The sequence below is a fragment of the Lonchura striata genome, chromosome 3 (genome assembly GCF_050655825.1).
Source record: "Lonchura striata isolate lonStrDom1 chromosome 3, ASM5065582v1, whole genome shotgun sequence".
In the NCBI taxonomy this organism is placed as follows: domain Eukaryota; kingdom Metazoa; phylum Chordata; class Aves; order Passeriformes; family Estrildidae; genus Lonchura; species Lonchura striata.
The window spans coordinates 35,639,510-35,664,977 of NC_140705.1; the positions used below are offsets into that span (position 1 = coordinate 35,639,510).

Below are 25,468 nucleotides of genomic sequence, written 5' to 3' on the forward strand. Positions count from 1 at the left end.
CGTTCAGCCTCTGCTGTGTGTTCTTCCAAACTGGTCCTAACTACCTCAAAACTCCTTGAGGAAGAGAAGAGGAGAGAATAATTGTGAAGATGCAAAGCTTTGCCCTTTGGCAAGAGCAAAATTGAACTATTTGAATTCGTTTTTCTAGTTGAAGTTGATGGGTATTAGCTGACTTCTGGTAGGAAAACTTGTGTCAGCAGACAGAGAACATGGCAGTTGTGCACTCGTCTGGAAGGCAGGAAAATCCCCACCTAAAGCACATGTTGTAACCTCCCTCTTTGCCAATGATTTGTGCTGCATGCAGGCAAAGGAACCAGCTGCGTGAAAAGCAATGTAGGCTGAGTGTGTACCAGCACTGCTCATCTGATGATTGATCTTCAAAAAGACTTCTTAGACCAGCCTTGTCCCATGACTCTGTGGAAGGAGCATGTTTATACTGGTGTCTGTGACCTGTGCTTGAAGCATGGGAAAAACCTTAGGAACTGAAGGGGAAAAGCTGCATTTCCCTCCAGAGCAGTGTGTCTGCTGTGCTTTGTTAAATCCTCCATAATCACTTCCATAAACCAGATCTGTACTGGAGAGGGGAAGTCCTGTTACAAAAACCAGTAACTTAGCCAGCTGTTTCCCCAGGAATGTATATGAGATATCAAGCTTGTTTTAAATACACAACTACTACCCTCTCTGAGTGTATTTTCCAGCTGCAGGAATTGCAGTCACAACAACACATCCTGCTGTGTGTAAGTGGGGGTCTGGTTCTAAATGCTGCCAGTCAGTTCAGAAGCGGGAGGAGGAGGAGCTTATCAGACTCTACTGGCAGAACTTGCAACTTGGGAAACAATGACAGAATCCTCAAGAGCATGAATTCTTAGGATCACAGTGGAGCACTTGCAAGTTTCCAGACACAGGTAAAAATTCCCTGTTCTTCCCTGGTGAGCAGGCTCAGGGACCTGTTCAGTAGCACGTACAGACAGCTATCCAGCAGCAGAGAGGAAAGCAAGACATTTCAGCAGAGGGAAAGGCTGAACACCCCTATCCTGAACCTCACCCCATTTATCTCATAAACACACTTGACAAATGAAAGGGAGCAGCACCAAATGTCTCTGTGATGTGCAAGAGGACAGGAGGCCAAGTGTTTTGCTGTGTAGCTGTCTCCTGCCACCCCCCTCCACTAACCTCACCCCAGGTAACTCACACCCCCAGAAGGTAAAACATTCAGAAATAAACAGAAACCAGCCTCAACAGTGTGTGGCCTTTAATCCCCAAATGTGCAGGCAACATGACATTAAAACAGTAAAATTAATAATTAATGGCTGTTTCTTCCCTTTATCTAATAACAAATTTGTATGGTTAAAATCACATTTGCTGTGCTACATATGGTTTTCTCAGATCAAAGCTTTAATTCTGTATTTGGTGCTTCATTTTCTTCAGCAAAGAGGGTAAGAAGGTTGAACAGTTAAAAAAAAACAAACTAAACTGGTCATAAATTTAATTCACCTTTCTTCAGAAGCTGGACTTTGCAATCAGTCCTACTTTTCTGGAAAGAGCTTAACATCACTGAATCTGGAATTGACATCAGTAACAGCTGAGACCTCCCTCACATACCTTAGCTGAAACAGATTTCAACTAGAAAATTAAAAATTAGTTTCTAAAAGTGTCTATACAGTAGTAACATGTTATGCAGATCTTCCAGAAAATCTTCACTGTCTGCAATGTTCACTTAAAGAAAACAGGACAAAACTCCCCCAAACTGCTTATGTCTGTAGTAGTTCTGAAATTCTAGTATAAAGCCCCACCTTTGAATTAACTTAGGTAGCCACATCTTTCAACAGAACTACTGCTAAAAATCAGATCCTGAATGCAAATTAACACTCAATTAAAATACTTTTCAAACCCTTTTTCTCTACTGTTATAGATGCTGTTCTTTGACACCTCTTTCCACTACTGCACTACTGGTTTCAAACACCAACTTTGTATTTTTTTTTATCTTGAACCCTACAACAGCAATAAACTGTAAGAACAGCCCAGGTGCCTGTAAAAGCCATTTCATCACTGAGAATGGCTTCCAATACAAAAGTCACAAGCACTGGTTAACAAGAGCATAAACTTTTAATACTTTACCTGCCTCCATTTTTTTATCCCCACTGTGGAGTCAGTAAGCTTAAGTCCTTCCCAATTCCCAACTTGGTAACAAAGAGAGCTTTCACAAAGCAGTTTTTTAAGCAGAATCTGTGGCTGGTCATGCTGTTAAAGAGTACACAGGCAAATCTCAATCATCAGCACACAAGATTGCTTGCATCTCCTTCCTTTGCAAACTTGAAAATTTCTGAATCATCTTATGGTTATATGCTCTCACATCTAGACACCAAAATCAACACGCAGGATGTACTTGCTGCTTTTCAAGTACACAGTAATGGAGATCTGCTTGGAAAGAAAAATTACATCACTATCTTAAAAACAGGTTAACCAAGATCTTTGGTTAAGTTCCAGTTAACTGTTCTCAGCTTATTTGGCTTTTGGCTAAGACTGCAGTTACATACAAATGGCAAAAATATTCTATCTGTGGCCACCTCAAAGTATAGTGCCAAGAACTGTGTGGTTACTGAACTGTACTCATTTCTCCTTGACTCAAAAGCCTTTGAAAAGGTTCTGCAAAGCAGGTTGGTTTTCAAGCACCAGCCAGCTCCTCACAGTACCCCTATTTCCCTAGCTTCAACAGCCATCAAGCTGCCAGCCATTTCCTACTGAAGAGTGTATCTCTTGTTAGAACAAGTCTTTCATGTATGATTCATCACACTAGATACTGGCACTGGCATTAGGAAAGAGAGCCAGTATGAAGTCCAAGACAGAACAAGCAGCAGGTTAAAAAATTAAAAATTTCAAAGAATGCTACCCCATTTCCAAAACAGGCACAAATTAAGCATACCACAGCTGTGAGATTGTCAGCACCCACAGTGCCATGCCTTTCATCTGCTACAAGACTGCTAATTATTCATCAATTTGGAGCAGTACAGGAGTGGCTGAATGCTAGCATGACATCACTTCTTATTTATAAATCTCAATATTCCAAAAGAAAAGATAAGAACACAGGAAATATGCAAGATGTAAGAGGATGCCAGAACTTGCATGGCAGTCCACATAGAAGCAGTAATTTTCCTAGCTTGGGCAACTTAATAAAAGGAGGTCAGAAAGTGAGGAGCAGGAAGGAGAGGGACTGAGGACTTCAAGGCAGACAACAGAAATTACAGCCCTGGATAGTTTAATCATCAGTGACAGAAGGGTAGGGATGTCTAGCAGAGATTTCTGATTTCTGGGATTCTGAAAGTAGAGTAGAAATAATCCAAATATTTAGGCAAGATAGGTTTCAGGGAAGTGAGCAGAAAATACTCGATACTGTGGCAATGTGTCCAATTCTGATCTTTCAATCTCACTCCTAAGTGAAAGAGTTGACCAGCAGAGCTCATGACAAGGTTTCTCTGATACCTTAAGTAAGCATGAGCCAATTACCAAGTTCATCTACCAGCTTCACCTCAAACTCCTCTGTTAATCTGAGATGGGACACAGATCTATCAAAGAGCAGACTTCTGTTCAACCAGAAGCTTACAGTAAGTTAAGAGAAGAGAGCAGTTTACAATTAAATGATTATTTTGAAACTGCTTTCTTGTCCCCAGAGCAGGTAACTCAAGGCCTTTGGTAGCAATACTTCCACCCCACAACACAGATCTAGACTTGCCATGTAGGAAATTTGCAGTGGTTCAGAGACCCAGCACTGCCCAGGCAGCAGCAGCCTGCACCAACACAGCACTGTCAACAGCAGAATGCATCCAACAAGGCTCTCGACCCTTAGCAGGCATTACATACCTTCAGCTCTTACATTAGCTACACTGTTCCAGCTTGCAGTACATGCACCTGCTCTATCTCATGACCAGATTTCCTTTCATATGTGACTAAAATCTGAAGAAAGGCAAGTGCAGCTACAGCAAGTTACATCACCAGTTTTGTGTCCACTCTGTACCAAACATGCTTCCTCAACATGAAACATTACAGCCTATCTAAGGAAGATTTCTCTTGCCTCAGAAGAATGACCTGAGATTTTAATCCACCTCCTTCTCCTGATCTAGAACTGACCCACCCACTATTGCTAGTAAATAAAGTTTTCATTTAAACACTCAGATTTAAGTTTATTCATACACAGCAAAAGTTCCACCTGCATATTAAAAACAAACAGATTAGAAGTAAATGTTTTATTCTTCCAACTAAATTCCAGTACTACAAGGGCAGTAAAACAATGATACACTGAAAAATTGCAGCAATAAACATTTGTTAAAGACTGATAGAATAAATAAAAACTACAAAAATGAGAAATCATATAAACCCATTCTTAACCCCCAAAAAAGTCATGGAATACAGAAATGCCCTCCTTCACTATTTCACAGGCAGTACTGTGGGCTATTTGCTTAAAATTGTCCTGGGATTACATTCTAACTTAACTGTGATTACAGCTCTGTTGTAGTGCACAGTTATGAAAACCACACTAACTTCAGTCAGAAGTGTCATTCTACATTTTTATTTACACAACCAGTGAAGGGCAACTTCTAGAACACCAGCTTTAATCCTTTACTTTTTCAAACTTATTAACATAAGAAGCCAAATCGTAATGATACAGCAAATGAGGCCACTGGTATTATTACAGGTAGCAAAGGTCCACATCCAGGTGGTACTGACATCAGGGAGCACTCCAAAACCAGTTGCTGCATAAGAGTGGTTGCCACTGACAAAAGCTTGAAATAACCTGTGTTCACAGGGGGGAAAAAATATGGCATTGCTGCAAGTCTTTACTGGGATAGCTTGCAACAATAAAAGAGGGTGTATAGGGCAGCCCACATATGCAGAAAGTGTGATTCATGAAACATCTGGAAAGAGAAAAAAAAGAGTTAATGACAGCAGTAACAAGTATAAGCTCTGTGCAAACCTTCTATGGTATTATCAAAACTGGTTTCAAAACTAAAACCCCAGCATGCTATGGAAAACCAGGTCTAGATGTTTTAAACACAAGCTGCATTTTCTCTCACACCTCCCTTTCAACCTCAATATTCCATATTCTCAATTTCGGGTATTTTACCTTGGGGCCTTGCAGCTTAACAGCAAACAATGGCCATTTAAATTATTGAACACTTGGTAATTCAATGCTGCTACAGGGACCAGAAGAAAGAGATACTCACAACTGGCAGGCTGTTCTCCATATCGTCGCATGATCTGATCATGCGTGAACTTCACAAATGCGTCATATTGTTCTGCAAGGATGAAATGTAACAAGTATTAGTATTAAGTTTAAATCTAGAAGAATACTCAGGGCTAATTTTTATACACATAAACCACACAAGTTAAACACAGACCAAATTAGCAGTAGTTTTAAATAACTTAATACAGTTCATAGCTGCCACTTCTTTTTTATCCTCCAGAACAATTCAGCCAATGTCCCCTTAATCAAAAGACTCTCCCTTACAAACTTGTGTAAATGAGAAAGATGGCAGTAAACTCAAAGAGAATTATGCTGCACATAACAAAGACCTCAATATACCTCAGAGCTGCTAAGTAGCACACGTCATATTTTGAAGAAATGAAGTGTGCCCATTTTACAGATCCATAATGGGGGCAGAGCAGTTAAGGAAAACATGACATAAAGGTCAGTGCTAGGGTTAGAAACATAATTTGTCTGCTCCTACCACTACCAAATGTAAGAAAATTAATTTAATGAAATGGAAACACAAAAGTACAGGAAAGGGATTTGCTAAAAAGTTAAAAATTCTATTTGCTGACTGCCAGAAAATCAAAAGGAAACAAGAAACTAAAAGGATGAAATGCTAATTGACTAACTTTTGAGAAATTCTAATCACAAAGTAGCCGCTATGGGAGACATATACTTGACTGTGGACTGCATGAAAATGGTTAGTATGTCATCTGAAATTTTGATATGAAACATACTTGGCTTTTAACTAAGCGCTGTTATTTCCCAGAAAGGTTATTCCTTCTATACACACATACAAACAAATACATTCAGAATATTTTATTCAGTTTTAATACTGCACTCATCAGCAGGATATCACCTTTCAGAATTAGGAAATTGAACAAGGAGAGTAATATCTACCAGATGCCGCTCCTCTCCATTCCCCTTCCTCCCTTGTGGAAAAATACATGTGCAGCAATGTGGGGTGTTCTGAGAAAAGGGCAAGGTCAAAGAAGGCAATCTTCAACCAAAAATGCAGTTAGATTTGTAGTGGTTCCTAGTCCCACAGGTTTGCCCCAATAAAGTCCCCATCCTCTTGCAGGGATGAGCTTCACCTTTGAAGTAAACAGGGTATCAGTAATCAGCAAGTAGTGCAGCAAAGACCGGAGCGGACCCAAAGATGTAAGGACATTCATCCCTGACCAAGGGAGCCTGTGGTCACGGTGGCCAGCTGCCCTCTGCCCACAAGCAGGACCCATTTCACTGCAGTTCTGACCAGTGGCTTTTCAGCAGCCATGCGAGAACTTCAGCCAAAAAACAAAATAACACAAAGAGCAGACTGAAGGATCTAGTGCACTGAAACCGCTTCAGAAAGTAACACCAACTAGAACTTTTCCTACAAGTATACACTGAAAGCCAGAATCGACCTTGCAAATGTTCTTCTATAAAGGCGGAGTCAGCATACACAGCTGCTTTGTAACTTCATCTTAGTTAGAACTATGGCTTTGCCAAATTTTTAAAAATCCAGTTACTGAAAAGCCCCATATTTGTGACATTCAGATTCAGAAATTAAGCAATTCAAAGGTAGGAGCAGCCTACAGTTAACTACTTGAGAATTCAAGTGAACACTGCACAAATACTTACATCACTGTATCATATACATCCTAACTACTTTAAGTTGGGTGGCTAAATGACATGAACACAAATACAATTACAATACCATAAAAAGCCATTTTTCAGAGATTGTTTTAAACTTTTCAAGGTAATGTTTTGTTAACGCTCTTGCAAAACCAAGTTTGTGCTAACACAGCAGTTTCAGGTAACAGAGGCAGGAAGAGAAATCAGGGCATTACAAAGACCAGAGTCTTCCATTTACCAAACATTTACTCTGCATGAAAAGCAACTCTGCTTGCAAAGAACGTGGAAGAAGGAAAGAATAGGCACTATTTAGCTAACTACCTACATGACAACTCTCAGAAAATACCCGAGATACAAACATTCAGTTAAGTCATTTGAAAGAAGCTATTCAACTGAGATGTATTGTGGAATTTCCAGTTACCTTTCCTTTGACTTCACTTTGGTAACAAGGAGTATCACCTTACTGCACAAAGTTTAGAAAAGGATATAACCATTCTGTCAGCAGACAACAATAACTGGCCTTCCATGTAGGGAATTTCTAAATTCTTTTGTCAGTCTTTAAATTCTCGTGCAAGATCAAAAATATATTACCGGCTCAATATACGTGATGCAGTAGCATGATCTTCCTAATTGCTCTTTTGGTGAGCACTATGGTAAGAACAAGTAAACCTAAATCATCTCACTAAACCACAACTCCCAGATAGAATTCAATCCCCTCCCTTTCCCAAAAACAAACCAGACAATGCTCCCTTTGGGACTGAGAGACAGAGCACATGTAAGGAACTTATCAGAGGGGCTTCCTGTTTGTAAAGAACTACAAGCTTGTACTCTAAAATTGTCTGGAACAAAAGTAAATCTATCTGGTCTTCAAATAGTTATGAACCCTGCTAAATGAAATGCATTTAAGAAAATACAAGAAATGACCCAATTCCTAACATATATAAATGAGCAGAAAAAGTTCTAGAGTCCTAATTCATCAGGCTGAAGCAGGTTATAATAAAGAACAACCCTGAAATGGAACACCAGACCCAAAGCAGCAGAAGTATTCACGGCATTAATTATAGTTTTAAATAGATGCAGCTTTAAGAGGGACATAGAACTACAGCAATTTCTTACACAGAGTGGCAGATCGGCAAGTGCAGAACATGAACAGAATCTTGGGTGCAGAGACAACACTATCACAAGCAACCCACAAGCCTGGTGACCTTCTGCATGCGCATGCCTGTAAAAGGTTTTATTCCCACCTGAAGAGACCTGCCAACTTTAATTCTGATGTGTTTTCAGGTGGGAAGCAGGACAGCTGTAGGTATTCAAAAGCACGTCTGCAGAACAGTGTGCTCAGATTTTCATTTTTATCACACTAAATATTAAATTAGACTCCAAATCATACTATGAAAGCACCTACCTCTGAATACACATGAATTTTAAGTGCTCAAATGCTAGCAAGAGGCTTAGAAGTAAAGGACCTCAAAAACTGAAGAAAGGTCCTGTTTACAATGCTGACATTAGCATGATCTTTATGGAAAGATAAGCTGGCTTCAGGTGCCTAGAATTTCAGCTGAATTGTATAAGAATTCAACATGGAACATCAGAAAAACGGTTGAATGGACTCTCAAGCAGATACCAAACACTGCTGGCAGCAGTGTAATGGTGAGTACTGGGAAGAGAAAGGGAAATCTTAGGTACTGTCATCTTGCCAAATTCCAGAAAAAGGAAGTCAGTTCCCAAACAGGAAAAAACAAAAAAAAAAAAAGGCCTTCAAAAAGAGCTCTAAAGGCAGTCCCTCTGAAGAAGGAGGAAAAAAAAAAAAGTGAAACTGTCAATTCAGACACAAAATAGCAAGAGAAAGTTCTAACTGAAATAAAACCACTGTCTGCACTGAGTAGTAATAACTAAGAGTCATACTTTCTATCCAAAGCAGCACAGAAGGGAAAAAACCTATCAAAGGGGGTAACCATCATTTTTTCTGTCATGTATGCAACCCCATTCCTTCACCAGGTTAGGTCAGAAAAAAAACACACACTATAACAAAAACAAGAGAAGTTTTAAGCTTTCAAATTCACTCTGACGTATCATTCTGAACTGTAAGATACCTGCAAGTTTTGTGGTCAAAATTTCTTCATACTCTTCACGGATTTTCTCTTCACGTTCTTTCAGCAAACGTTCACAGATCATTCCAACTTGTCTGAGAGTAAACAGGGGCTGTTCTTTTTTCAATGGTGATGATGCTGCAGATGAAGTACCTAAGAATAAATATTTGGGCATACCAATTTACAATTACAAGTACATCAGAACCATTTTTTTATAATCAGGTTTCTTCACACCTTTTTCATTTAAAGGAACTTTACAAAACATTTGAAGATTAATTTCTCTGCTATTTGATCCTACAAATTATTACTGAAGCAGAACTGGATGCTCAAAAAGGAAGACATCAGCAATGGACAACACACACAATCATCAAAGCCCCAAGAACATCACACAAACACTACAAACACCATTTACATGGCAGTTGCCACATACAAATTTAAGTTTCTACTTTATATAAAAATTATAGTACAGTATATTGGTGCCTAGACAGCTGCTCTGCAAAAGCCTATTACAGTACCAGTGACAGAGCAGGCAGGATGGTCTCCTGAAAACAGTGCCATTTTTGCCTGACCCATTTTTAAAATGAAAACCTATCTCCCAAACCAATGCCATTACTGCCAAAATAAGCAGCAGTAACTAGTGGGAATGTGTCATAACACGACAGGCAACAGGGAGAACTATTTACTCAAATGGAATCTGACAGAATAACAGAATATAGCAGAATTACACACAATTGATGGCCAAAAAACAACAGTAACTGGTGAGAAGGTGCCATAAACCTCCAAGTAACTAGAAAAAGTTGTTTACATAAGTAGGGTCTAAGAAAACATAGGAAAATTACACAGAATTATCTGAGTACCTGGCAAAGCTGGTCCAGTGAGGAGAAATGCATGTGGCTGTGCATCAGTAGAACAACAAGGATCTGTCTGCTGGAAGCTATTTTCTAAATGTCTTCTCTTCTGCATGCGTTTGTACTCCTGTTTTATGTTGTACAGAATTTGTTCTAAAAGGGGAAAAAACCAACAAAAACAAACAACCCTAAAATAATTATCTTTACATTTCACCATTTTGCTTGATTTCCACTTAAACATCAAATGCTGTAGATAAATAGTACATAATAATGGATAGACACTCTTAAAGTATGACCTGCAAAAACATTGTTTTACCTAAGACGTAAAACCATTAATCTGATTAAAAGAAAGGTAACCCAGGCTGTTTCCACCAGGAGAACACTAGCAAAAATATTCTTATTTAAGGTGAGGCATTGGTACCAGAGTACTGCTAACAAAAAAACCCCAGCATCCTAAAATTTAGGAATGATACAACGTGCATGGATAAAAATTTGGCTATAAAACTTATACTGGTATTAATTATCCTTGTTTCATATATTTAATCTTTAATTTAATCTTTCACTCCCACACAGCATTTATCACTCAAAGAGTTAAGAGTAACAAGACACTCGAATAAAACATCCACATGAACTGCCATTCCGCTCTGTGGGCTGAATGTCTACAGGCAGCACAGTGAAGAGGAAAACACAATCTAGACAATATGCATTAAGTACCTACTGCTTAAAATACAAAGAGCTGGAAACTGACAGGAAAAATACAAAAGCCTTCCACAACATTTTTGACAGTCTCAAATTTATCCAAATAAAATACAGTAGATGGACCAACAGTCTCTTTTAAAGGAGTATGGCAATATGCAGCACAGCTTTTGACTGCAATTAATAAAGTACAGCAAGTTATTTTAATAAACACATCTCCACTATAGAATCGTAAGGAATCAACTAATCCTTGCAACAGGAACTACCAATCTGTGTGTCTTCTCTCTGAAATTCTACATGCCAAATGGCTCTCAGGTGCATCAATGGCCTAACTGCATATCCCCTGGTAATGTAAAATATTCAAGAAAAAAAGGGATTTTTTTTAAAATTTCTTCCCATAAAAAAATTTCCAAAGATTCTCATCCTTTATGAGAACTCTTACTTTTAAATGCTCAAATGCTTCAAGAAAAAATTGCCCAACTGGCTTTCAATGACACTTCTAGACTTTTTAGCAACAACAACTTTCCAAAACTCAGGTACATATAAATTCACATAATCATGTTCAAGTTACAAAGGACTCCACTCAGACCCTTCCTATTTCTGTCACATTTTGCCAATACAATACCATGAAAACTTAAACCAAATTTCATCTGGTAATCCATATGCTACTGAGGTTCCATATCTGAACATTTCTAATAAGGAACCATGTGATGCAGGAAACTTCAGCTACCACCTTCTTCAGACACTGGCTGAAGCCTCTGCTAGACCAAGTGGAAGCAAACACTTAACAATTCTCAGTTCAATGTTTAAATACTGACATGGTTCAATTCCACGAGTCAGTCTAGAGATTTCCAATTTATAAAAAGAGAGAAAACTGTTTTGAGTCAACAGGAGTGCCAGCAAAAGAACTTCTTGGATTTTGTCCATTGATTAAGGACTTCATATCTTTTCAGTCCCAAGCCTGCAGCTGTAAAATTTTCAACTCTCTAATGGGAGGTCAGTAATATGGTTCAAAAAAGCAGCAAATGCAGAAGACAGTAATAAAACAGTAATAAAAAAGCACAGCAGGTAAATTAAGAGTCAAAACCACAAGAAAGTGGTGTGGGGGAATGGAGGATTCATACTTTCTGTAGGACAAGATACAAACACTCCTGTACAGCACCAAAGCACATAAATCATGTTAAACCAAGATGCAGCCAGGCTTCCAAAATTAAATAGAATTCCATGCAAAGCTGATCATGTGCATACACACATCACTCAGAGAGGCCTAACAATATTTATACTCAGTGGCATTACGGTGGCAGAACAATACTTCTCCTCAAAATCAGCTACTGCTCTGGCTCCAGTGATACTGAATAATTCTGAATGGGAACCCAATTAGCTCATGTGATCATCTGTCCTAAAGCATGTTTACACTATGAGAAACATGACTGCACATATTCACATTGCATTTGTATTAACTGAAGAACCTAATGGACCATGACCAGCCTTCATGATGACTACTTTGTCCTGGCCATGCTTTCTGAACTCCATGTGAACTGCAAAAAAAATCAGCCAAATTTCAAGTGCAACAACTTGAAAATATTTTCTACAGTTCTCCTTTCTTTTATCTTTTTGCAGAAACATTCTCATACCACATTAACCACCAAAATCACTAAGGACAAAATGGACTCTGGTCAACTGATGAAACTGCAAGAGTTAAATCAATAATCATATGCCATATCTCCTCCACTCCTAACAAAACCTAGAAAGTAAACAAGGAATAATTTAGAGAAAATGTTAAAATACCAGCCAGGACAGAAGGAACAAAAGCAAGGAGGAGTGTGTGGGAGAAACAGGGAAGAGGAGGTAGAGAAATCAGGTGTGGACTTTGGGAAAACAGTAACAACTAGTTACAGAAAAACAAGATTTGTGCACCAGGGACACGATTCTATTCTAAATTATACTGAATTGTGGACAAGAAGTCTCAATGATATCACAGCAATTTCATCTACTTGTAATTTGGCAACACTTTTTAAATTGCCACCTTGAAATCTTGCTGTAAAAATCAAAAACCTCAAGAAACACTACTGACAGATCTGGGAGATCCCCATCCTGACAAAATCACTTTTAACAGTTAGCATTACTATGACTTCAGCTGAAGGTATAGAACCAAGCAAAGTTTAAGAGAAAGGACTATTTAAACATGACATTGACTACACTGCAAACTGCATCGAGGAGAAAAAAGCCTGAAATGTTGAGCACTGACTGAACACTTGCTAAGCTTGCCCATAACGTGGTTTGGTAAATGGTATTCCTCTATTCAGACTAACTTAGAAGATTTAAGGCACAACTTCTCAGCACAGAGAACTGGACTGTAAAGCATACTCAGCACCTTGCCGATAGCAGGCAAGAAGACTGACTCATCTCATACTTCCCTATTTCTACCACTAATAAAATGGAGATTAACAGTTAAGAAATCCAAGTTTAACATAGCCTCAAACTTTCACTGACATCTCACATGAACGATGAGACCAGGAGTGTTTCAAATAAAGCAGGCACATTTTTATATCAGCAAAGACTAAGTAGACATTCTTATTAACCTACAGTAGCATAAAATCTTAAGACTTAAAACTACTTCTGTTTGAAGTGAAATGTAAGCCTGCAAATATTTATGACTCATTTTAAATTAAAATCTGAGAGCCAAATTAAAATAATCTAATACAATAAGAAAAACTACTTAAATGCACCAAGTTACTTCTCTCATTTACTGTTCTGTTTTGTAATTCCACACAAATATATTAACATATTTTTATAGCATCTCAGAACTTGCAGGAAGCCATGAAATATTAAGGTAGTGCAAACCATACACCTTCTGAACACCACCAATACTATACAGCAGACATCTAACTGTAAAGAATTTTAAAACTTTGACCCAGTTAAACAAAGCTTAGACGCAGTAGATCCAACATACTTTTGCTTCCAGAAAACCTTCCTGCTTTTTCAAGTTCAGTTTTTTAACTTCTCTGGCTTCCAATTAGTTCTGACTGTTCTCTCTGCAGTGTACAACTGACTTAAAATGTGCACTGAATTGGTGTCAAACACAGCACAGTTTTATGTGCCTCAGTGTGGAGGCCCAAATTGTCCTTTAAAACAATGACATGCATTTTAATTATTTTACATGTAAAATCTTAGAATCTGAAAGTACACTTATTAAAAAAATCTACTGTCACCCTCTCCAAGACTATAAAATTTAAGTGAGAACTTGTATCACATATATCACAACTTATTAGATATTTTAAATAAAAGCTTTTATATCCATCTTGAACATACACTGAAGTTCAAATCAGATATTGTACATCAGACAAGAATTGATCTGAGATTACAAAAGGAATATATTTAATATGATGAAACACACATCACTGTGGCCTATCCTCAGTTTCTTTGTAATTTCAGTCTACCCCGTGTGCTCAGTGTTTCCTACTGGTTACAGATGCCTCTGAAAGCGCAGAGCTATTTAACAGGAAACACCAGGCAGAGTGCTGAAAGTGAGAATCAGACTTGCGAATTTGGTGTGACAGCAAGAAAAAGCCACATCAAAATGAATTAGTACTTCATAAATAGCATTTCAAATTCAACATGACTGTGAATCTCTACCAATTACGCAATAACCTGTTTTATGTCCCCCTTCTCCTTCAGAAGGAGACTGCTATTGTCTCACCAGAACCACAAAAATCATTAGGGATTCAGTCAAATATACCCAAATGTAATGAAATACATGGATACTCTTTCATTATCCAGAGCTGTGTACTGAGAGCATGAAGTTAAATACACAGGTTCTTTTAATTCTGCATTAAGATCTTTCAGAACTTGAGATGCCATTTGGAGAACGAAGATTTCCGAATGGAGAGGATGAAATATGAACAGGGCAAATTAGACTTCAAGTTTGACATCTCAAATATGATTGTCACACTAATGGATTACAAAGCAGTCTTCCTACTTTCTTTAATTCATGACAAGAAGTTAGTATTTTTCAAAATTCTGCCATCTAATTACTTCACCCTGACCTGTAATTACTGAGAAATTGTGTACAAAGGAAACAGCAGTTCAACTTAGAAAGTTAAAAAGGCAAACAATTATTTTCTCAATTTAAATAATTGCTTATCTACTATGAAGGTGCTGATTGTTTCACCTGAAGGACATTCTACTTTGGGCTTGATTTTTAAACTATCCATCTCTCATCACAGTTCCTGACTTCTCTCATTTAGCTAAAGGAAAATTAAGGAAAACACACAGGAAGGCGACTCAATGCATTGAAATCAGAGTAGCAGTCTTCCAGGCCTAAAATGGAACCTTTAGCTCAGGTTTCAGTTGGCAATGTCACCATTCAATGTATGCATTCAAACTTGAACCATGCCTGAGATTTTTCTAAGTAATCAATCAAATGCCATCCTGATGTCAGTGGCATACATCTTTAGGGATTTCAGCTTCTGTTAAAGCAGAACTGCTCCACTGTCCTACTTCAAATTAACCTATAACATTTCCATCAGGCCTCCAACCTTATTCAACACCTAGCTGATGTTACCACATTCCCACTTTTGGTCTCCCCACGAACTACTTACATACACTGGTAATTTTAAGATGCCAGTTACCCGTAAAGGCAGCACTGCAGCAAAGCAATGGATAAAGGTATTCCTCAGGGTTTTTTCCTACGTAACCAGGGAACTCTGGCAGAGACAGAAATTATAACAACCCGAATATTCCTCTTGCTCTCTTGCTTTGGTCTCAGATGTCAACCACTCCACTTATGCTTCTCAATTAGGCATGTTAACAGGTTAGTAACAGAATGTGTACTTTTGGAAACGCCTCATAGGAGCACGCTCTAAGCCAGAGAGAAAACACTGACAACAGGTACATGCTGACACTTCATAGTCACTGGCTATAGCTACAGAATGGACAGAAGCACCTTGCCAAAGACTGGGGCACAGAGCAGGCCACCTCAGGAGATCCAGTTACTCCAGGTTTCAGGCTGATCCCACAACATCCCACAAGCTGGATGTTCACATATGCATTAGCTCATTCTGCAAATGTATTATTTCAGGAAGTCCCAGTTCTCCTGATCAAGGGATTGAGGAATGAAAAATAAATCAAGCAATGCAAAATTTATTAGACACAGCAATTAGATCTTTCCCTTCACATAAAAAATTGCCACACTGCATTTATCAGACTTGCCACTGAAACAAAAAAAAAAAAAAAAAAAAAAGCTTCAACATTTTATGACATCTACAACCAAGGGTACTTAACATTTATAGTCACCACAGGCATCTATACAGAAATTTCTCATATAAATTAAATCATGAAGTCCAGATGCAGCCATTATGAGCCTTTTTTTAAGGGGTGGGAATGTTTTGTTTTCTAAAATCAAATGATTTCTGCAATCCTGGAGCGCAATGAGAAACTTGGCATTTCACCGAGACAATTTAGCAAGAAATACACATATGGATAAGTTAACAAAACAGAAATTAAGCAGAAAGAAATGCAGCACTACTAATGTGTCAAATTACAAAGCCACTGGATCTGTTCATTTAAAGCCAAACCTATGCTTGGCCATTGCCTGACCAAGTTTTAGACAGAAGTAGTTCAGTTTGCTCGAGAGGGCAACTCAAAGGTCATAGGAGGACAGCCTGCAGGGAAGACTAACAGTTCTTCCTATTCAAAAAGGTCAAAGACATATTCTAGCATTAACTTTGAAAAACTGTGTCAAATACATCAATCTCTTTCCAGACTTTTCTGTGGAAGAAAAAGGACATACTAAAGGCAAATTTATCTACCTTCTGTTTGTAAAGAGTCCCTCATGAGAGGCCTGTTCTCAAAAGCCCCGCCCACTCTGGTTTTTAGTTTGCAACGTTAGTTACTGGGGAAGTGCTGAAGCAGATGAATGTTTCAGATGGAGGAAAGCTGCATGTGATAAAGTCTGCGGACTTTTAAATTACTTCATCCTTTTTGACTCCATAGAGGTCTTTGAAGTTAACCTCTGGTTCTGGATGAAGTGTGGAAAAAAACCTTGTGATCTCAGTCTGTCTTCAGTGTTTCTATGTACCAGGAATTAGGAGACTAAAATCCCAAAGATCAAAATTATTTCTCCCTTCTGTCCCCCCGGTTTCTTTCAACTATATTTCCCACTGTAGCTTCAATCTCAGAAATGTCCAGACATGCAGCTTTCAACAACTAACCTGCCTCTGAATTTAAAAAAATTAAGTGTAGTTTTTTCTTTTTTTTCTCCCCATTCCCAAACAATCTTTCATGTGGGTAAAACTGCAATCAATGGTTCCAAAACATCCAACAGGGAACAGAGAAATAATACTGCCAATGTTTTCTCCTTTCACCCTTGAATTCTTTTAACAGCTTTGATACAGAAAAGCATCCTCTGGGCTTCAGAGGAAACCCAACAAGTGTGTGCATAACACACAGGCAGCATCCAGACCCAGGTGCAGTGATTCTGATCGCACAGAACAGTCTCATTTATATCTAGAACTCACATGAAACTAAAGCTCATCTCTAGCATTAAAGCAGTAGAAAAATATTTAAGAGGAGCCACTCTTTCAAAACTAAACCAGTTTTACTCCAGGCAGGTATGTTCTGCACTGCTTATAGTGAACATAGTTTTAAAAATACCATTCTACATGCAAATAATGCTATTCAAAAATCAGCAAACATACTCATGAGTTTGCTCAAGCCAGTAAGCACAATTCCACAGAAACTACAGACTGTAAAGCCACAATTGCAGTTTGGCTGCCAAATTCACCAAGAAACTGGAAGTGACCTAACAGCTGTTCAAATAACCACAAAATATTAAAACACTCTAGCGAGAGATAAATTTCATCTTGAATAAGCCTATCCTCTCTCCAACAGACATTGGTTATTTGTCTATGACCACTCTATACAGACAGCTGTTTTCTCATCTGACTACCACACTGTATTCTCAGTTCTCCATACACCCCTCAAACAATCTCTAACATTCTACTTACGGGTAATTCATTTTTGAAATGAGGAATGATGTGGTAAGAAGTCCTGGTGCTGATATGGTCACCTTCTGAAGTTAAACACTACCGGGTCAGAGTATCAGATAGAAGAAAAATGTTTAAGCATGAACTTAAAGTCTGAGCATCAGGTCCTTTATATCTGGAGCTCTGCTTTCATATCAACATTAATTTTCATTACACAAAATTCAGACAGGCACTTTTTAAATGCTGGAAATCTAAGGATTACAGTAACAGGCTGAGAAAAGCCCAAGTCAAGTCAACTGAATTCTGGCTATTGTTAATAAATTTCCCAACACAAAAACTAACATAAAATGATGACTTGGTAACACTTCTTAAATCGGACTGGAATTCTTTTCACACATACAGAAAGATTTACCTGACCCTTATGCAGACATCTGCATCAGAAATGGTAACGTGAACTCATTTTAGAGTCAATGGAAAGCAATATATATTTCTGCAGCACTCTAGGCCTCAACCTAAGACAGAGCTCTAGAATAAACCATATGATTCTTCCAAGGGGCTACCAGGAAAAATGCAAACTATTAGTTCACAGGTAAATTTACAAAATTAGATGAATCACACACAACCTTTCAACAGGCCTCTCTAAAATTATGAGCTCTATTTTGCTCAGTGAGGGTCAAAATTAAATATATACAATATTATAGTATCCCCAAATTCAACTGAAATTTAAAGCTAAGCAAGCTGATTAACAGATGCATTTATACCAGCACGGTATAAAGATTTTTTTTTTTTCTGTAACGGAAACCACAGAGGGAGCTTGTAAGCAAAACCCATGTAAACGTGCACAACTTATAAATGCTTCACGTCTTGCTTAAGAGTATTCAAGCGCTGTACGAGACATTTTGATTTACTGTCTCACTTTTCATTATATTACACACATTTTTTATACATAAAATACACCCTTGTCTGTACACAAATCACCTTTTCACATGGATTACCACCTGCACCTCTGATTTTCTCAGGAGACAAAGAGGCCTATATTTGCTCAATTTCAGTTTTTAAGCCCTTCAGAATGGCTAGAGTAGAAGCTTAGGTATTACCTCAAATACTGCTGTAGGTTGTCTCTTCTGAAAATTTTACTGATTTGCCTCCTTTCAACAACACATATTTACTGGCCAGACAATACTTGTATTAAATATTCATAACCTAAGCTCTCCAAACCCCAAAGAAACCATGCAAAGAATCTTATCCTCTAAAAGAATTAAATTAGGTCTGATTTTAAATATCTATTTCAAAGTACATGCAATGCCTCGCTGTAGCAGGGAGTGCCATCCATCACAACTCTCATCCCAGACCGCTGACTCATTCAAGATCCTTTCCTAGAGGTTCAAAAAAATATCAAGGCATTGATGCCAAGTTTACTCTGTATGCCCTCTATATTTCCTCCATAGCAATTTTTCACTATTTAATTAAAAGCTCTAAAAAAGTGTATTCTACGGTACCATTTTCCGAACTAAGAATATTGAAACAAGGCATTGTCCTACGTGTAAACGGCAATTTGAACATTCAAACTTAGTGCTTGGTACCCTGGAGCCAACTTGTGTTATAAAAGGGAGTACCAAACAGAACAGCGGAAGGAATTCTGCTGCAACAACTGCAGAGGGCTTTTTTTTCCCCCTGCACACAAAGGACACGGGTACATCCATACCTCGGCGCTACAGCCGCTCATGGCCGCGAGCCGCACCGTCCCCGAGTGCATTGCTGGAAGCTGCCCACCGGACTAAGCATGGCACGGGCCAATCAATCTTTTGTGCCCGACCAAGATTCGTCCCTTTCTTCTCTCCCTATTCGCTGCTAAAAAGAACTCGGTTGATTTTTGACAACCAGTACACAAGCAGACCTCGAGCTTTTGGGGCGGCCGGTTGACTCATCTCTCGCACCTTAAGAATGTAAAAGGGTTTCGTTCTTGCGCCGCGTATCCCGAACGAGAGCAGGAGACCGCCCGATTCCATTTTATCTGCCCTAAAGGCAACTCTCACCCTTGCACACAACCGCTTTTAACGCTCGGTTTTCCTACGGAACTTTTAAGGATACCACAGGATGGGTTACCCGGGACGATAGCCCGTATTAAGGAGCTGGGAAGTGGGATTACCCCTTTGTTTTATTCGCTTTTGCCTTTTTCCACTGGCGTTCTGCGGGTGATGGATGACAGGCCGGCCTCCCCGCCCTGCCCCCCTCGCCCTCCCCCGATGTCTGAGCAGCGGGAGGAGGTGCGGCCGCCTCGACCCACCGATAATGGCTGCGAGGAAGGGATCGATCGGGCCCCGCCGACTGCCGACCCCAGCCCCACCTCGGTCGCACCCCGCTCCCCTGCCGCCCCCAGCGTTTCCGCAGCTCCACTCGCCCCTGCGGCTCTCCTTGCCATATCTAAGCACCCGTGGTACGAGGAGGAAAAAAAAAAAAAAAACCAAAAAAAAAAAAAACCGGCCTCCTCCTTTCCTAAGATCGAGCTTCCCCCCAGCAGCACTCCCATCCCCCACGCCGCTCGGGTCCCTTTCTCCAGCCTCATCTCACCCCCCCGCCTTCACCGACCCCTTTCCTATGGCCACCCGCCCGCATCGGCTCAACCCGGCCCCCCTTCTTCCTCCCCGTCCCTCCTCCTCCTCCCCCCTCCTCTCCTGCTGCAAACGGCCATTTCTATTGTGTCTCTCGGTGCCAAGCCGAGCAGGGATCGCCCCGGCCGCTGCCAGCCGCACAGCCCGGCAGAAAATGGCTGGAGGGGGACGCCAGACCCACCCAACCCCCTCTTCCTCCTGCCCGCTTCCCGGCCGCCTTCCCGGCCCCCTCCCCGCCGAGCTGCCCCCGGGGGGAGCGCCGCGTCCCTCACCTGTGGTGAGCCGGGACGACACCTCTCCGAAGGGCGAGGGCTCCATGCGCAGGTATTTCTGCGGGGAGGAGGCAGCGGCGGCGAAGGAGGAGGAGGCGGCTGAGGCCGGGGCTGACAATGGCGCACATCGCCTTCGCTTCGGTGACGCCGGGCTCAGCAGCGGGTCGAAATCCAGAGTCCTTTTCAAAGTGGCGCCGCAAGCCATGGCGCGGAGCGGCCAAGGGGGCTCGGAGCGAGGGGCAGCGGTGGAGACAGCAGCAGCCGGCCCTGCCCAGAGGCGTCCTCCCCGTTGTCTGGAGTGGGCTGGGGGGGAGGGAAGGGAAAGGAGGGGGCGGCTGCGTCAGGGCCGCCTCCACCGCCTCCCCGCCGGCCTCTCTCTAGGGAGCGCCCCGGCAGCGGCAGCAGCAACCCCGGTTCAGTCCGGCTGGATCTCCGCTCTCCTCGCCCGCTCCGCCCTGCCCGGCCGGGACAAATTCCGCCCGCGGCCGGTGGCGGGACACGAGGAGTGCCGAGGGACGCGGTGCCGCTCCCAGGTGCGCGGTGCGGGGAGGCCGATGCGGCGCGATGGCGATGGCAGGGCCCAGGCGGCGGCGATGGCGGCGGCGATGGCGCTCCCGGCCGTAACCCCCGCACCAGCAATATGGCGTCAACAACAACGCCGCCGGTTCAAACGCCAACCCCCCTCGCCGCAGAGGCTCACGGGACTCGTGGTTTTCCCGTCCTGGCCCACGCCACTCAAAGACAGGATGGACTCTGGGGAGCTGGGACTACAGCTCCCGGCGTGCACCGCGCCGGCAGGGTAGGCTTCCGGGTTCTGGTTTAAATCCCCCCTGGGAGGGTGCGGGCTGGGGTGTGGATGGGGACGCGGTGGGATCTCGGGAAGGGCCGGCAGGGCCCCTCGGAACCTGGGGACACAAAAGGGGCGATGCTCCTGTCCTGCCCTGCCTCCTGACAGCGCAGGTGTCGAGCGGGCCGGGCGGCGGATGTACGTCCGCGTGGCTCTTGTCTGAACGTGAAATCGGGGGCAAAGTGCGTTTAGTGGCCTCCATGGTGAGGGTAGAGCAGGGAGGGTGCGGGAGTCCGAGGTGACAGCTAAGGACACGCATGGAAAGGCCTCACGACGTCGGGATCTGTGTCACGGCGTAACCCAGTGGTTTCCTTGCAGTTGCATAAAGCACATTCTTGCTTAAGGAGGGTTGTGAGGGGAGAGGTTCAAAGAACTATGAAGCTGCTGCTGGGAAGAGTACAGCTCTTTCCTGTGCAGCTTCCTGATTGAAACAAACTGTGTTACAGGTCACCGCAGTGGGAAAGTTAACAGAGACTGATAACCCCCCCAAATACATGTAACTTTTAGGTTTTATAATAATTATCTAATATTGTTAATTTAACCATAAACATGAAGACATGTTGTCTTTGAAAGACAAAATTATAAATATGCTGTCATAAAGTTTTAACACTTTGGTGTTTTTTGATTGTGTTCTGAAGTGTAAGCTAGACTTTCTCTAATAGCATAAAAAATCCCCACAGACCTTACCATCCTTTGGAAGCAGGATTTGCTGTACATGTTTGGTGTTTGGCATATATTGTTAATTAAGCCATAGCGGCACCCAGTCACAATCTGATTGTGCTGGCACTGTGGTTGTGCTGCTCTTGGGGTAGCTGAGGTTTCAGCTGATGGGGTGACCTAGCAGAGCCTTCCTTCTCAACAAATTATTTGTTTTCTGAGACAGATAGCTTATGACAATGTTGGTGCAAGCCTTGTCCTAAAATTAATACTTGAAAATTGCAGAATGAATCCTCTGCTGTGAGTTGTTCCTCCAAAGAGGAAGTACTTGAAGTGTTTCCTTTGAAATAAGGATGGTGACAAGCTTTTCTAAAACTAAGACAAGTTCTGCTTCTTTGCAGCAAGATTCAGGAAACGTCCTGATGTTATTACAGTATTACAATTGTCCTACTATTAGTGTACTGGTATAACTACTTCTGTGGATACTCTTCTTTGGAATAATGCTGGCAGGTTTTCCATTAATTTAATTCTTAATCTCCATTACATTTCCCTAAGCATATAGCTTTCCCTGTGTTTGGGCACCGGTGTTAAATACTCTTACCAAGCACTTAACCAAGCAAGACTAAGGCAAAATTGCTATTGCAGGCTTTGAATTAAGGGAGCCCCAAGTGTCTCTCAGTGTGTGTATGATGTACCTGTTTAGTTTGGAGTGCTCTGTGCCTTGCTTCTGCCATCATTTGTGTGCTGAGAAGTGCCTGTGTGTGGGTGTGGTAGTGGAAAAAAAAAAATGTTATGTTTCAGAGTAACCTGTACTTCCCCACTGAAATTATTTTTAGATATATATTCTGCATTCAGCAGCAGAAGCAAAAATTTGGTGACATTAACCATGTATGCACTAGTTCCTAAGGACCACTCAGGCACAATTTAAGTCAATTAAGACAGTCTGAGGAATCAGGTGAAACTTCATCAAGATAAGGTACTAGAAAATCAGCTTTTGCCAGCACAGGCAGCACTATAATTGTAAGCAATTGATTAGAACAGTGATTGTTCTAATCAACGGAGTTATTTGGCTTTTATCTGACCTTTAATTTGTTGAACTAAACTGAAGCAAGTCTGATTTAGGTCAAAATAAGAATTCACATAGCCCTTTGCAGCAAATTAAACCCAGACAAACCAACATAGCTTTGCATGTAGACAAGCCCTAAGGCAGTGAAATGTCCAACAGCAGTGACAAAGTGCTTGATGGTTGTCAGGGAACATGTGTTTTTACTTTCATTGTGGCAGGAAACACCATAGGGTCAAGGCTGCAAACCACTGTTTATATTGTTCTTTCTTCTACTTACTTATTATATAACCAATTTGCAGTGCCCCATTATGTGCTGCATGGGGTGCCTTTAAAATTATATATTATAAAAATATTTTTAAAATAAATAGTACCCACAAATTTTATTAATACTGGGAGTGGGAGAACTGATTCATAACTGGTGTTGTTCTGGATTTTATTGAATATGTACTTTGAGCATGACACCTGTTAAAAAGGCAAGTCCTGACTCAGGACAATATTTGGACCTCTGTACAGCTCTGATTGAGGTGGGAAAGTAACCCTTTCAGTGGATTGCTTTGGGATGGTGATAGAAATATAGTGGACCAAATATTAGGCTTTGTACAGTCTCTTTTCTTCTTCCTCCCCTTCCTTCCATTGCTCCATTTTTCTTTTTCTTCCTTTTTTTTTTTTTTTTCGTCTTCCTCTCATTCTGTTTCTATACTATCTTGACTTTGCTTCATATTCCTTTTTCTTGAGACATCCTATTCATTTGATGCAGGATCACTGGCCCTATCTTTTCTTCTACACCATCTAATCATATTATTCTCACTTCACCTGTGGCTCATTTCTCATTACCAGTCATGCTTGCCAACATGGGACCACCGATTGGCTGAACAGTTTCTAGGGTTTGTTCATTTCACCACAAGTGAACAAAATTCACTTTAAGTGGTGTCATGCCACTTGAATTTGGACATGGATACCAAAAGCTTCTTATGTATTAGGCACATCCTGTGGTTGCAGATTTTGTGGACAAAATGCACTGGTGGTTATCTGCCATTATGTCAGTGAAGTGTTTGTATAGTGCCAAGTGAGAAGGGATTAGTTAAATTGAAAAAAATGGAGGTTAGTACAGGAATTGTAAGGTGGGAAAAACAGCTGAAAGAAAACTGGAATAAATTTCTCAGTCTGATTTGCTATATAGGAACACAGACAGTGCTGGCCAAAGGGAAAGGATACATGGGAACAGGAATGAAAGGCAGAGGTCAGTGAAGTTCAGCTCTGCTTCTTTAGATGCTGACTTATGCTCATAAACTGTACCAAAAATAATGACCTGAACCTGTAATATGCACTCACTTCCAATAGGACAAATTTCTTTCTTAGGTCTGAGCTACTAATGTATTGCCAACAGAAGTACAGAGGTATATTTCCCAATATAAAAGAGATTCAAAACACCTATTTCCTCTAAAATACTGTATATATTTCCACATATTCAGAAAAGATTAATTAAAACCAGAATCTGTATAGGAAAAGATAACTGAGCCAATTAGAATAATATAAAAGGGGGAAATTAGCCCCAGGGTAGTAAAGTGTGGTTATTTAAATGTTATTATCTGTACTAATTGTTGAATTCTATTATTTTTCACTAAAAGCACAAGGAAAAAATAAATTCAGGAGATCTATTTTAGTGATGAAAACTATGTTGATACAGGAACTGTCAGTTACCTCACCCAGACTGGAAATAAGAGGAGGATTTATTAGTGCCAGAGGAATGAGTTTCCAGAACACTGTTCCAGTGGCAGAAGTATGGGTAAAAGTAAACCCCAATCTTTAGTTGCTGGTTAGGTGTGCTTTAGGTAAGGCTTAGTATTTTTACAAAAAGGGTTTCTGTGGTATTGATGTTTTCAGTGACATGAGACTGCTAAGAATGACCCAGGAAGTTTTGTAATATAAAATGACAACAACAAAGTCGATGCAGAATGAAACATTTTACAGGTGTGCTGGTTTTGGCTGGGATGGAATTGATTTTCTTTTCAGTAGCTGATGTGGGATAAGTTTTGGATTTTTGACCAAAACAGTGTTGATAGTACAGGATATTTTCATTTTTGCTGGGCAGTGCTCACATAGCATCAAGGTCTTTTCTGCTTCTTATCCCACCAATGAGGAGGCTGGGAGAGGACACAGCCAGGACAGCTGACCCCAACTGGTGAAAGGGGCATTGCACATCATATGGCATCATATGCATATAAAGCTGGGGAAGAAGTGGGGGGGGGCTAGAAATTCATAGTTGTGCTATTTGAATTTCCAAGTCACTGTTGGGTGTGATGGGGCTCTGCTTTCCTGGGGATGTCTGAACACCTGCCTGCCCACGGAAAGCGGTGAATGACTTCCTGCTTTGCATTGCTTGCATGCACAGCTTTTGCTTTCCCTATTAAAGTGTCTTTATCTCAGAAAACTCTTATAAGTTTTCTCACTTTTACCTTTTCAATTCTCCCCCATCCCACCAGGGGAGTGGCTGTGTGGTGCTCTTAGTTCCTGGCTGGAGTTAAAATGTGA

The 25,468-nt window shown here is 40.8% G+C and overlaps 1 protein-coding gene across 5 annotated transcripts; it reads right to left on the reverse strand.

Annotated features, from left to right (window-relative positions):
* Window positions 1-4,226: 4,226 nt before the first annotated feature.
* AKIRIN2 (akirin 2) lies at window positions 4,227-20,988 on the reverse strand. 5 transcript variants are annotated; one of them, XM_021545758.4, is made up of 5 exons: window positions 20,367-20,988; window positions 9,810-9,953; window positions 8,956-9,090; window positions 5,220-5,291; window positions 4,227-4,910 (listed from the first exon to the last, which is right to left on the reverse strand). In XM_021545758.4, exons 1-5 carry the CDS (start codon window positions 20,569-20,571, stop codon window positions 4,900-4,902), a joined length of 567 nt encoding a protein of 188 aa, XP_021401433.1. In that variant the 5' UTR covers window positions 20,572-20,988; the 3' UTR covers window positions 4,227-4,899. The 5 variants fall into 5 exon arrangements, with proteins under 5 accessions (XP_021401433.1, XP_021401429.1, XP_085430958.1 ...); XM_021545754.3 differs by having other exon boundaries at window positions 8,956-9,105; XM_085574832.1 differs by lacking the exons at window positions 4,227-4,910; window positions 5,220-5,291 and adding an exon at window positions 5,305-6,339.
* Between the last annotated feature and the right edge of the window lie 4,480 nt (window positions 20,989-25,468).